The sequence below is a fragment of the Nicotiana attenuata genome, unplaced genomic scaffold, assembly GCF_001879085.1.
Source record: "Nicotiana attenuata strain UT unplaced genomic scaffold, NIATTr2, whole genome shotgun sequence".
In the NCBI taxonomy this organism is placed as follows: Eukaryota; Viridiplantae; Streptophyta; class Magnoliopsida; order Solanales; family Solanaceae; genus Nicotiana; species Nicotiana attenuata.
Window position 1 is genome coordinate 557,675 of NW_017670425.1, and position 13,963 is coordinate 571,637.

General features: G+C 42.2%; 1 protein-coding gene across 1 annotated transcript; it reads left to right on the plus strand.

The window, feature by feature from the left end:
• Positions 1-317: 317 nt before the first annotated feature.
• Positions 318-3,157, plus strand: LOC109239237 (probable alpha,alpha-trehalose-phosphate synthase [UDP-forming] 9). Its single transcript, XM_019405778.1, has 3 exons — positions 318-2,299; positions 2,460-2,727; positions 2,834-3,157. Exons 1-3 carry the CDS (start codon positions 318-320, stop codon positions 3,155-3,157), a joined length of 2,574 nt encoding a protein of 857 aa, XP_019261323.1.
• Positions 3,158-13,963: the final 10,806 nt, after the last annotated feature.

Below are 13,963 nucleotides of genomic sequence, written 5' to 3' on the forward strand. Positions count from 1 at the left end.
TCTAATTGATGAACCCTTGAAGAGGGTCCTGTTACAATGTTTTCACAACCATATAAAAACTTACTTGAGATTATTTCTTACTCAACAGTTCTGTTTCCTTTTTCGTCTTTAATATGGGTGACATTGTTCTCTGGAATTGTGTGAAGTCCTATGATGCACATGTGAGAAAAATCGTGATTGATATTTTCCCTTCTGTTTCGGTGTTGTAGACTGCAGGAAAACATTAATTCTGCAATTGCTGGGGGTACACTTTTCTTAGGTTCACAGATTTCAGCAAAGTATTTATGACAACGTAAGCTAAATTCTACTTCAGAGTCATGGCATCAAGATCTAGTGCAAACTTTTTTGACTTGGCATCTGTGGAGATACTGGATATACCTCAGACTCCTAGAGCTCTTCCCCGTGTGATGACTGTTCCTGGAATCATCTCTGGTGGTTATGGAAGCAATGATGGGGATTCAGATAGTGTGTCATCTGCTTGTCATGAGCGAAAAATTATTGTTGCTAACATGCTGCCTTTGCATGCTCAAAGGGATACAGCAGCTGAAAAGTGGTGCTTTAGCTTGGATGAGGATTCTCTTTTACTGCAACTAAAGGATGGGTTTTCACCTGAAACTGAGGTTATCTATGTGGGTTCTCTCAAGGTTGAAGTTGAACCGAGCGAACAGGAGGAAGTTACACAGAGACTACTTGAGGACTTCAAGTGTGTGCCTACCTTTGTACCTCGTGACATCCAGGAAATTTTTTATCATGGCTTCTGTAAGCAACAACTATGGCCTCTTTTTCACTACATGCTTCCAATGTGCTCAGATCATGGAGATCGTTTTGATCGTCAGCTCTGGCAAGCTTATGTCTCAGCAAATAAGCTATTTGCTGATAAGGTTATGGAAGTGGTTAATCCCGAGGATGATTACATCTGGGTTCAAGATTACCACCTCATGGTTCTTCCAACATTTTTAAGAAAGCGATACCATCGAGTGAAGCTTGGGTTTTTTCTTCATAGCCCATTTCCATCATCAGAAATTTACCGAACTCTCCCAGTTAGGGATGAAATTCTAAAAGGATTGTTGAACTGCGACCTGATTGGCTTTCATACATTTGATTATGCGCGTCACTTTCTGTCATGCTGCAGTAGAATGCTAGGTCTAGATTATGAATCTAAACGAGGACACATTGGACTTGATTACTTTGGTCGTACAGTTTACATAAAGATTCTGCCAGTAGGAATACATATGGGTCGACTGGAGTCGGTGTTAAATCTTTCCTCTACGTTTGCTAAAGCTAAAGAAGTTCAAGAACAGTTCAAGGGAATGAAAGTCATTCTTGGTGTGGATGATATGGACATCTTTAAAGGTATTAGTTTGAAATTACTAGCTTTTGAACACCTACTACAGCAGCATGAGGATTTGCAGGGTAAACTTGTCCTTGTCCAAATAGTAAATCCTGCTCGTAGCTCTGGGAAAGATGTTCAGGAAGCTAAGAGGGAGACATATTTGACTGTTGACAGGATCAACCAAATTTATGGAAGATCTAATTATGAGCCTGTAATTTTGATTGATCGTCCAGTTGCTCGCTATGAGAAGACTGCGTATTATGCTGTTGCTGATTGTTGCATAGTCAATGCCGTGAGGGATGGGATGAATTTAGTGCCTTACAAGTATATTGTCTGTAGGCAGGGTTCTCTTGGTTTGGATGAGGCTATGGGTATCAAAGCTGATTCCCCTAGAACTAGCATGCTTGTTGTGTCTGAATTTATTGGTTGTTCACCATCATTGAGTGGAGCAAATAGGGTAAATCCATGGGATATTGAGGCTGTCGCTGAGGCTTTAAATTTGGCCATCACAATTGCGGATTCTGAGAAAGTGCTTCGTCACGAGAAGCATTACCGCTATGTTAGCTCTCACGATGTAGCTTATTGGGCCCGTAGCTTCATGCAGGATTTGGAGAGAGCATGCAAAGATCATTACAGTAAGCGATGTTGGGGAATTGGTCTTGGCCTAGGTTTCAGAGTTATCGCGCTTTCGCCAAGTTTTAGAAAGTTGTCCATAGATCACATTGTTTCCTCGTACAGGAGGACACAGAGAAGGGCGATATTTTTGGACTATGACGGTACTGTCGTACCTCAGTCATCTATGGTTAAAGCTCCGAGTGCTGAAGTTATTACATTGTTGAACACTCTAAGCAATGACCCTAAAAACATTGTGTATATTGTTAGCGGCAGAGGAAGGACCTCATTAAGCGAATGGCTTGCACCATGTGAAAGTCTTGGAATAGCTGCTGAACATGGATACTTCATAAGGTACAGAGCTAACCATCTTTTATTTGTAGGGTTGCTTTCATGCTAATTGTCATAGTCTCCTTGATTTGCTGTCTGTTGTTTTTCATCTGGAATTTGTGTTCAAGTTTTCTTTGTACATGTTCATGTATAACAAGGTCTCTATTGCTTTCTCTTGTTGCAGGGAGAGTAAAACCTCTGGTTGGGAATCTTTGGCGTCTGATCTTGAATGGAACGAAATTGTGGAACCTGTGATGAAACTTTACACGGAAGCAACTGATGGATCATATATAGAAACTAAAGAGAGTGCATTAGTGTGGCACCATCATGATGCAGACCCTGACTTTGGCTCCTGCCAGGCAAAGGAATTGTTGGCTCATTTGGAAAGCGTACTTGCAAATGAACCTGCAGTTGTTAAGAGGGGCCAACATATTGTTGAAGTCAAGCCACAAGTAAGCCTTCTCCTTTTTTTCGTGCGTGTGTGTTCCTTTAATGATACACCACAAGCATGTTGCACAATGCTATTCAAAAGTCTTGATGTATCTGTGTGCCTTGCAGGGTGTGACCAAAGGGTTAGTTGCAGAGAAGGTTCTCTCGATGATGGTTGATAGTGGGAAACCGCCCGATTTTGTTATGTGCATTGGAGATGATAGGTCAGACGAAGACATGTTTGAGAGCATATTAAGCACCGTATCCAGTCCGTCGGTCACTGCTGCCCCTGATATCTTTGCCTGCACTGTCGGGCAAAAGCCAAGCAAAGCCAAGTATTATCTCGATGATACTGCCGATATTCTTAGACTGCTTGGAGGCCTTGCTAATGCTTCTTGTCCAAAGCCAAGACATACTGCTCAATTCCAGCTCGCATTTGGCTCTGTTATTTGAGCGGGCAAAGAAGTTGCAGTTCATGTACATAGTTCTGCTTTTGGGAATTTTTCTTTTACAGACGAGGAATGAGTTCCATCTTCAATCCTAACTTAATGTGATGAACGACTGGATACAGGCTTGGGCATTTCCAAGTTATGCTGGATTCAGGGCTTGAGGTTTGCAGGCTACTTAGTGTAGAAAGAGTATCATCAGGGCTAGAGTTCCTTTTTCAAAGTACAGTTTTGCAGCAGTCCTGGTGCTTGCCCTGAATGATTTAACAGGCACCGTTACTTTGTACAGATACACGAATCTTTAATATGAATGACATTTTGGTTTATCTCACTTGAGTTATCTTAATGGATGAAATATATCGTTTGAATTCTTCATAGTAACTTGTCACCGAGGCATGTTTGTGCTTGCGATCAATGACTCTGCTAGTGAGGTTCTAACTAAGGCAAGTCTATTGCTGGTTGAAAACTATTTCCAAACCTCCTCTTTGGCCTGGGTTCGCCCCTGGCAGATGAGAATTTTCGGAATGGCTCCCTTCGGAGTTAAGCCCCCAAAATAAAAGACAACTTTCTGAAATGTCATTGAGAAATGACCGATCGACTCATTTCTGCCTTCAAGTAGCAGCAATAGGTGCAAACAAAGATGACTCAGAGACAAGATTATGCATCCTGTGAACTTTAGGTCATACAGAAAGAAAAAATATTTAAAAAGCAGTACCTTTTAGAGCAGGAGTTATTCATAAGCAAAGTTTTTCGAAAAATCTAACAAGAAAAGTCTAGGACAGTAACTTGCCCATGTGAGTAAAGAAGATGAAATCCAAAATATTTCTAGCTTTGGGCCCTGCTTTTGTTATACGGAAGAAATGTTCCTGACATTTTTAGAAGCAATTTCTGCGCATCTCTGGAATGGGAGTTTTGGCGTAACTGGTAAAGTTGTTGTCATGTGATCAGGAGGTCACGGGTTCGAGCCGTGGAAACAACCTTTTGCAGAAATGCAGGGTAAGGCTGCGTACAATAGATCATTGTGGTCCGGCCCTTCCCCGGACCATGCGCATAGCGGGAGCTTAGTGCACGAGGTTGCTTCAAAAATTTCTCCGCGTCTCTTCAAATAGAAATCGGTAACATACAATTCACCCTATATTTTTACTCACAATATTTGTAAAGTTTGTGTACAGGTAAATTCAGGGTTGAGGTTTCCCCGATTCCCCGATATGGAAACAGGGGGAAACATGGCTCGACGTAATTATAATCGAGGCCCAAGAACACCTCGTATCAAAACCCGGAGGAATGAACAATGTATCTGAGATCAGGCACGGTGAAATAACGGACCCAGACCAAGTATAACTTTTGGACATCGAGAAACGCAGAGAACGGTTACTCATGACGAGTAGGGGCCGCAATATTCGCCCTCAACCGGATATTACGGTGCGAACCCCGTTCAGTACAACTGTAGATTGACATTACCGAAAAAGAAGATTTTTGCCTTATTTAGACTTGTACTAGGACTGAAATTCTCCTACTATATAAAGGGGGAAGGTTTTCTTTATTCTTACACATTGTGACACGCAAATCAAAGCAAAAAATTTTTACTTTTGTCTTCTAGTTATTGTTCAAAGCATTATTCATTTGTTCTTTTCTTTACTCGCGACCGAGCTTGTACCAAAGGTCCAATCGAGGACGAATTCCACTATTCAATCTAAGATCAGGCTTGGTCACCATATTACGGTAGGTTTGATCATTTATTTGTCTTTAACTCATTTACCTGTTGTTCTTAATCATTCGTATTGAATTAAATCGCATATCCTTTAAACCGCGTACAAACTCAATTGTTACTCATTTTTGGAGTAAAGAATTTGGTGCCCACCGTGGGGCTAAGGATAATAGCGGTGATTTGATACGAATCTCCATAACACCCTATTTTACGCTTGTTCTTTGAAATTTCAATTCGGGTTAGTCTAAGGATGTCAAACTTTCAGTCTGCTCACTTGAACGTTGACGCTGAGTCAGGCCATTACGGCGAGAACAATAACGTGCTGCCTAATAATGATGTGCCTCATGTTGAACCCAATGGTGTGCCAGTCGCCAACCCGGTCGATGCTAACTCGCAGGTGGCCATCAACATCAATTTACAAATTAATCCCGAAAATAGTGTTCATGGGGGACCCCAGCCAGCGGCTCGAGAAGTGATAAGTGAGGATTTTGACTACTTATTAGCGCCTTTTTACTTTCGCTTTTGGTCTAAAAGTGTTTGATTGTATTCCCGGAAACTGATGAAATATGCTTCATTGCAGGATTATTGGAAAATGATCCACAAAGATGAAATCCAACTCAAAAAGGAGTAATCTGAATTAAAGGACAAAAATCAGGCATAAAAGGCCAAAGTGCGGATCACAAAATTCCATTTGCGGTCGCACAATGTGAAGGAAGTCTATCAGAGCCCAAGTGCAATGTGCGGCCGTAGAAGCTACCCAAGATCAAAAGTTCAAAGAGTGTGCAATTGAAGTTCAAAGGAAGTGTGAACCGCACAATTATTGTGCAGCCGCAGAAGTCAGCCACGCGGCCGAACTCAGAATTGTGCGGTCCGCAGAAGGGCCCTACGCGGCTGCATTAAGATTTGTGCGGACCGCAGAACATTCAAGATGCAGCCGCATTCTAGAATTGTGCGTCCACAGATCCAGCTCTTGTCAAGATTGAAGAAAAGTGCGGATCGCACATGGAATTGTGCGGCAGCAGAACCTCCAAAAGGGAATTTTTGTCCGAACCAGCTTTGTATAAATAGGCTAGTTTCACGAAATTAGGTCAAGTTTTGAATATTAGAACTCCTGTAGCCGTTTTTCCTTACTGCTTTAAGCAACTTTAGCTTACTTTAGTGATTCAACATTGGATTTTTATCTTTTAATCTTTGAATATGAGTTTTATCATCTTTTCTATCTTGTTTTCTTCATACCCATTATGAGTAGCTAGATTTTTAACTAGGGTGTGACCCAACCCTAGTGTGTAAACCTAATGGGTGTTTGATTTATGGCTTGTTTATGGTTGGGTATTTATTATTTAGCCATGTTCTTACTTTTATTGTAGAATTAACGGTTGCAAACATTAGTTCATGCCTATTTGACTTGGTCTCTACTTGAAAAAGAGAGACTTAGTCTAGGAAAACTTGGCTAACAAGAATTGGGATGAAATCAAGAGATTGATAGTCCCAATTAAAGGGTTGAACCTAGAGATAGTAAAACCCAACTTGAGCATTTTATCAACTGTTTTGTTCAATACCCATTTGGACTTAAGAAAGCCAAATTGGACAAAATCACTCTATTACCGAGAGGTATTGAGTGTGTAATTGAGTGTTGATAGCTATAATACACCCCGACCAACAAAATAAGCTTTAAAGTTTACAACCGGTTAGGCAAACATCTAGGTGAAGGTCATAGTCCTAGGCCTTTTACAATATTTGAAAAACAACCAAAAATAATATTTCCTAGTTTCATATTTTTAGAATTGCAATCTTTAGCATAATTTTAGAAGTAAGAACAAACCATATTTGTGGAAGTGCAATCTAGATACTTCACGTGCTTAATCCAAAAATATACCACTTTATCCCATTCATATATCTCTCCGTGAAATTCGACCCCGACTCTGTTGGGTATTACTATTGCATCGGCCGTTTCATAACCTCGAATAGAGGTGCGACTTGGACGAGATCAATTTTTGGTGCCGTTACCGGGGAGCTAAAAATGGATTTAGATATATATTTGGTTTTTGTGTGTGAATTGTCTTCTTTTCCTTCTGTGTTACTAATCTTTTTGGCGAAACAATTGTAGGTGAAACAATGGCTCTCAACGATCCTCTTGGAAACATGCCTATGGGGGATCTGGACGTGGAAGATGATCAAGTTGAAGAGGTTCCTCTTGAACCTCAAGCAATAGACGAGGCCGCCTTAAGATAATGTTCCCGTTCCAACCCCACTTCCACAAAGAGCGGCTCCACACCGGGTGTTGCCAAATGAAGGGTATGCGAGTGCCATAGTCCCGCCCCCGCATTAGGGCCGGCAACTTTCAAATCAAATGTGTTATGCTTACATTGTTAGAGCAACAGGGATTCTTCATCGGAGCTCCTAATCAAAATGCGTACTAACACTTGAAGGGTTTTGTGGACACTTGTTGGAGGAGTAAACAGACAAACGTCTCCGGGGATGCTTTACAGTTGAGGCTATTTCCTTTCTCTCTATGGGGGAAGGCCTTGGATTGGTTAGACAGGTTGCCAAATCATTCTATCCATACATAAGATGAATTGGCAGAGAAATTTATTTCCAAGTTCTTTTCTCCCGATCATATGGCTACTCTTAGAGATGAGATTCTAGCATTCAAACAAGAACCCAATGAGCCTTTCCATGAGATATGTGAGAGGTACCAAACTATGGTGAAAGAGTGCCCAAACAATGACATGACGGAGGCTATGATTCAACAAACTTTCTGTAGGGGGATCAATACTACCAATCAATGCGTGGTCAACCAACTTGCCGGTGGAAATTTCATGACAACACCGTATGCGGAAGCTTGTGAGATTCTAGATGAAATGGCGGATACTTCATCGGCATGGAAAAGTAGAGCAAATGTTCCTCAAGGTGATCCAAATGTGATTCACTTGCATAAAGAATTACATGATCATGGGCAAGCAATTGACCACCACAATGAATCAACTAGCCAAGGCTCAACTTCAACAAGTGGAAGGTCCTAAGCAAGTCAATGCAATGGAGGGAGTTAGTATAATGGTAAACAAGAGAAGGCAAAAGGGTCCTCAAGTGCAAAACCGTATGGAAAATTTTGTACAAGATGATAGTGGGTTTGATCAAGATGAATCTTACAATGAGCAAGAGGAGGAAGTACAATATGTGAACAACTTCCAAGAGCAAAGAAACAACTCTCAAGGCCCGAATCAACAACAATGGCGACCTCAAGGAAATCAAGGGAATTGGAATTCTAGAAATCAAGGTAATTGGAATGGTGGTAATAACCAAGGGAATTGGAACAATCAAAACAACCAAGGAAATGGAATGGTCAAAATAACCAAGGCAATTTGAGTGGCAATAATCAAAGATATTGGGGAGGCAACAACCAAGAAGGGTGGAACAATAACCAAGGGAATCAGGTTCGGGTTTCAAAGGCCCCCGATGTATCAACAACCGAGCAACCCGCCTTCTTATCCTTCCCATGGTCCGAGCTCTTCCAACAATGAGATGGGACGAATTGAGAACTTGTTCAAACAAATGATTGAGAAAAATGCCTTCTCCGATGCTCAACTAGCCTTTCACAACACTTCAATTCGCAATTTGAAAGTTCAGTTGGGGCAAATCTCGCAAGCTTTAAACACTCGTCCTAAAGGGGCACTACCAAGTGACACGGTGGTGAACCCAAAGGGTGGGAACAACACGGGACATGCCATGGCCATTACTACAAGGAGTGGAAAAGGTGGGGATGCAACCACCTCAAGTCAAAGGAAAATTGTGGATGATGAGCAAGTGGTACAAGAAGATGAGATGCCGACCAATGAAGCACAAAAAAATGATGAAGTGAGGATTGACATTGATGACAATGTGGAGGAGACTTATAAGGAAGTGAAACCATCTAGGGAGCACATTGTTGACGTACCGAAACTGGTAGTGCCAAAGTCTAAGGCACCCATGCCTAGGCCTCCTCCTCCATACCCTCAACGGCTTGCCAAGAAAAATGGGGAGAACCAATTCAAATAGTTCATTGACATGATGAAGAGTCTATCATCAATGTTCCATTGGTTGAGGCTTTGGAGAAAATGCCCTGTTATGCAAAGTTCATGAAGGACTTGGTGACAAAGAAGAGGTCGATGAATTGTGAAACTATAAAGATGACTCATCAAGTGAGTGAAATTGTGCACTCAATGGCTCCTAAATTGGAAGATCCCGGCGCTTTCACTAACCCTTGTACCATAGGAAGTGCCGACTTTGCTAAAGCTCTTTGTGATCTTGGGGCAAGTATCAACTTGATGCCCAATTCGGTTTTCAAAACTTTGGGGATTGGGCAACCAAGACCCACATCTATGAGATTACAAATGGCGGATCATACCATGAAGAGACCGTTAGGTATCATTGATGATGTGTTGGTTCGTGTTGAGAAATTCATTCTCCCGGCGGATTTTGTTATTCTTGATTGTGAGGTTGACTATGAGGTGTTGATTATTCTTGGGAGACCTTTCCTTGCTACAGGGAAGTCTCTAGTTGATGTTGAAGCCGGAGAACTTACTTTCCGGGTTGGTGATGAGAAAGTGGTTTTTCATGTGTGTAAGTCTATGAGGCAACCCAATAGCAATGAGGTGTGCTCTTTCGTAGACTTGGTGACCGATGTGATTATTGATGAAACAAGTGTCGTGATGAATGTTGATGAAACTTTAGAGGCCATCTTGCTCAATTGTGATGATGAATAAATGGAGGGGTATGTGGAGTGTGTGAACGCTTTGCAAGGAATGGGGTCATATACTTATGAGTCCCGCAAATTGTCCTAGGATAATAGAACACTCCTCCAACAAAGCCTTCAATTGAGGAGCCTCCCATCTTGGAGTTGAAGCCATTGCCTCCACATCTTTAGTATGAATTTCTTGACCCTTCTTCTACTTTACCGGTTATTCTTTCCTCTTGTTTGACTAACGTGCAGGTAGATTCCACTTTGGCGGTGCTACAAAAGAGGAAGAAGGCTATTGGATGGACTTTGGCGGATATTCAGTGATAACCCCGCATTTTGCATTCAGAAGATCAACTTGGAGGAAGGTGCAAACCATCTATTGAACACCAAAGGAGACTCAATGAATCCATGCAAGAGGTTGTCAAAAAGGAGGTCATCAAGTGGTTGGATGCTGGGGTTGTGTACCCCATTTCCGATAGTTCGTGGACTTCTCCGGTTCAATGTGTCCCAAAGAAAGAGGCATGACGGTGGTCACCAGTGACAAGAATGAATTGATTCCTACAAGAATGGTGACCGGGTGGAGAGTGTGTATGGACTATCACAAGCTCAACAAAGTCGCAAGGACGGATCATTTCCTAATTCCCTTCCTAGATCAAATTTGATAGACTGGCCGGCCGTGCTTTCTATTGTTTCTTTGATGGGTATTTCGGCTACAATCAAATTCTTATTGCCCCGGAGAATCAAGAGAAGACTACTTTCACATGTCCTTATGGTACTTTCGCATTCTCGCAGATGCCATTTGGGTTATGCAATGCACCGACGACTTTTCAAAGGTGTATGATGGCTATCTTCACGGACATGGTGGAGGACTTTCTTGAAGTCTTCATGGATGAATTTTTGGTGGTCGGGGATTCTTTTGATGGTTGTCTAGAAAACTTGGACAAAGTGTTGGCAAGATGTGAAGAAACAAACTTGGTGCTCAATTGGGAGAAGTGTCATTTCATGGTTGAGGAAGGCATTGTCCTTGGCCATAAGATCTCAAAGAATGGTGTTGAAGTCAACAAGGCAAAAATTGAGGTGATTTCAAAACTTCCACCTCCAACTTCAGTCAAAGGCGTGCGGAGTTTCTTAGGCCACGCAGGATTTTACCGGCGGTTCATCAAGGACTTCTCTAAAGTGGTAAACCCGATGTGCAAGCTTTTGGAGAAAGATGCCAAGTTCCATGTCAATGATGATTGCATGAGAGCCCTTGAGTTGCTAAAGCTCAAGTTGACTACTACTCCCATCATTACCGCTCCAAATTGGAGTGTTCCTTTTTAGCTTATGTGTGATGCAAGTGATGTAGCGGTAGGGAATGTTTTGGGGCAACGTATCAGCAAGATCTTTCATCATGCAAGCAAGAACATGAATAGTGTCCAAGTCAACTACACCGATACGAAGAAAGAGCTTCTTGCCATTGTGTTTGCTATTGAAAAGTTTTGCCCGTACTTGATGGGTGCAAAGGTGATTGTTCATACGGATCATGCGGAACTTCGTTATCTCATGAGCATGAAAGATTCTAAAGCTCGTTTGATGAGATGGGTACTTTTGTTGTAAGAATTTGATATTGATATCCAAGATAGGAAAGGGAGTGAAAACCAAGTGGTGGACCACTTGTCTCGTTTGGAGGAGGAGGGGAGACCGCATGATGGTGAAATCAATGACTCCTTCCCCAATGAGCAACTCTTGGCTATTTCTATAAAGGAGGTGCCTTGGTTCGCAAATTTGGCAAATTATCTTGTGAGTGGTATCATTCCGGTTGAGTTCTCTTCAAACCAAAGGAAGAAGCTCAAACGGAATTGTCAAGACTACTATTGGGATGAACCGTACCTCTTCCGGATTTGTATGGATGGAGCGATTAAGAGATGTGTACCAGAGGAGAACAAGTGGAAATTCTTGGGTCTTTTCATTCTTCGCCTTATGGTGGTCACCATGGTCGAGCAAGAACGACGGCCAAAGTGTTAAGTTGCGGTTTTTATTAGCCCATTCTCTACAAGGATGCTACTGATCTTGTCAAGCGTTGTGATAAATGTCAAAGGGCTAGTGGAATCTCAAAGAAAAATGAAATGCAGCTCACCACCATACTGGAGATTGATATTTTTGATGTGTGGGGTATTGACTTCATGGTTCCGTTTGTGAGTTCTTATGGAAACACCTACGTCTTGGTCGCAGTTGATTATGTGTCCAAATGGGTTGAGGCAGTTGCTTTTCCCAACAATGAAGCAAGAAGTGTGGTGTCGTTTTTGAAGAAGAACATCTTTACAAGATTTGGTACTCCAAGGGCTATCATAAGTGATAGGGGATCACATTTTTGCAACAAATCTTTCAATACCTTACTCTCCAAACATGGTGTCATTCACAAAGTCACGACCCCCTATCATCCTCAAGCAAGTGGTCAAGTGGAAGTCTCTAACCAGGAGATAAAGAGTATTTTTCCAAAAACAGTGAATGCCAACCAGACCGATTGGTCAAAGAAACTTGATGATGCTTTATGGGCTTATAGGACGGCTTATAAAACACCGATTGGAATGTCTCCATACCGGTTGGTGTTTGGGAAAGCCTGTCATCTTCCGGTGGAACTTGAGCATAAAGCCATGTGGGCTTTGAAGAAGTTGAACCTCGAGCGGGATGTCGCCGCCAACTTAAGGGTGGCATAATTGAATGAGTTGGATGAGTTCCGGTACCATGCATATACAAGTTCATCCTTATACAAGGAGAAGATGAAGTACCTCCATGACAAGTACATTCGGAACAAGGAGTTCAAAGAAGGTGATCTTGTGTTATTGTTCTCGGTTACAGATGTTTTCGGGAAAGTTGAAGTCTAAATGGAGTGGCCCATTTGAGGTTGTTAGTGTGACACCCTTTGGTGCATTGGACTTGAAAAATAAAAATGATGAGGTGTTTAGAGTCAATGGTCACCGGGTGAAGCATTATTTGGGAAAAGTTGATGATGGCCACGTCGTGGCAGTTCTTCATTTCAAGTGATGATGGTAATCTGCATCGTGCCGTGATGTTAAATCAGGCGCTTCTTGGGAGGCAACCCATGTGTCTTTTTCTTTTTCTTTAGATAGGTCTTATTTTGTGCTAACTGGTTTTGAAGTGTGTTGCCGAAATGAGTGTGTTTTGCAGGGACTGTGCCCAAAAAAATTTGCTAAATATGGAAAAAATGTGGACTGCACACTTATTGTGCGAACCGCACAATTTTGAATGCTACAGTAGAAGAGGATCTGCGGCCGCCCAATTTTTATGCGGGCCGCACAACTGGAAAGCCAAAAGTGCACACTCTTTGATGTTGCCTGTCAGAGAATTGGTCGAAGTGCGGACGCACAAGGAGATGTGCGGTCCGCATCAAAATCGGCGGCCGCAGTCAAAAATATGCAGACCGCAGATTCATCAAAGGGTAAAAACTATAACAGGTAAGGGAGTGAGGCCGCACATGAAATTGTGCGGACCGCACTCAAACTCTTAAACCCTTGCCTAACCGGTCAAGTATAAATAGTAGCATCATTTCATTGCTGGTATGTTCAATTCATCTTAAAAGTTTTTCAATATTCTTAATTTTGTTCTTAATTAGTTAGTTACTTTTAGACCGAATGTAAAATTCATCATCACGTAAGCTTAATTCTGTGTGGGTAACTTCCTACTTGCCATATGGGGGATGGGTAAACGGTTTATCATGTGTACTTGATATTACCATGTCCAATTTTTGCTAAAGTTAGGAACCCTACGTTTACTGCCGATTTGCTTTGAATTGTGCGGCCGCACAAGAATTTGTGCGGTCCGCAGATTGTTAGTCTAGGGCAAATGTTGTGAGATGATTGTGCAGGCCGTACTCAAAATTGTGCGGTCCGCAGAAATTAAACTGCGGCTGCAGAAAAGTGTGTGCGGCCGCAGATCGACCAATTCTCTATTATCAGAGAGTTGCATTTTTGAAGCTGAAATTGTGCGGACCGTACTTCAATTATGCAATCGCACTTGAAATTGTGCTGACCGCAGATTCATGACTGCGGTCGCACTTCCAAATTATGCGGTCTGCACATTCCCATATGCGGTCGCACTCAAAAACGTGCGGACCGCACTTCTGTACCTGTATTTGGTTTTTTCTGCAACTGTCTGATTCCGTGAGTATGAACTATAACTGATCCCTGTCGCTATGTATTGCAGATAATGGTTAGATCATGAGGACGAGGCGATACATCTAAAGGGAGGGGTGAATCCTCACGAGGCCGAGGCAAGAGTACCATATCACTCTTCGTACAAAAAGTAATAAGCAAAAAGCCGACAGCCGGGAGAGCTCCAGCACCTGCGGAGCCAATTCATATGTCCCATCTAGGGAAGAATCAGAGGGC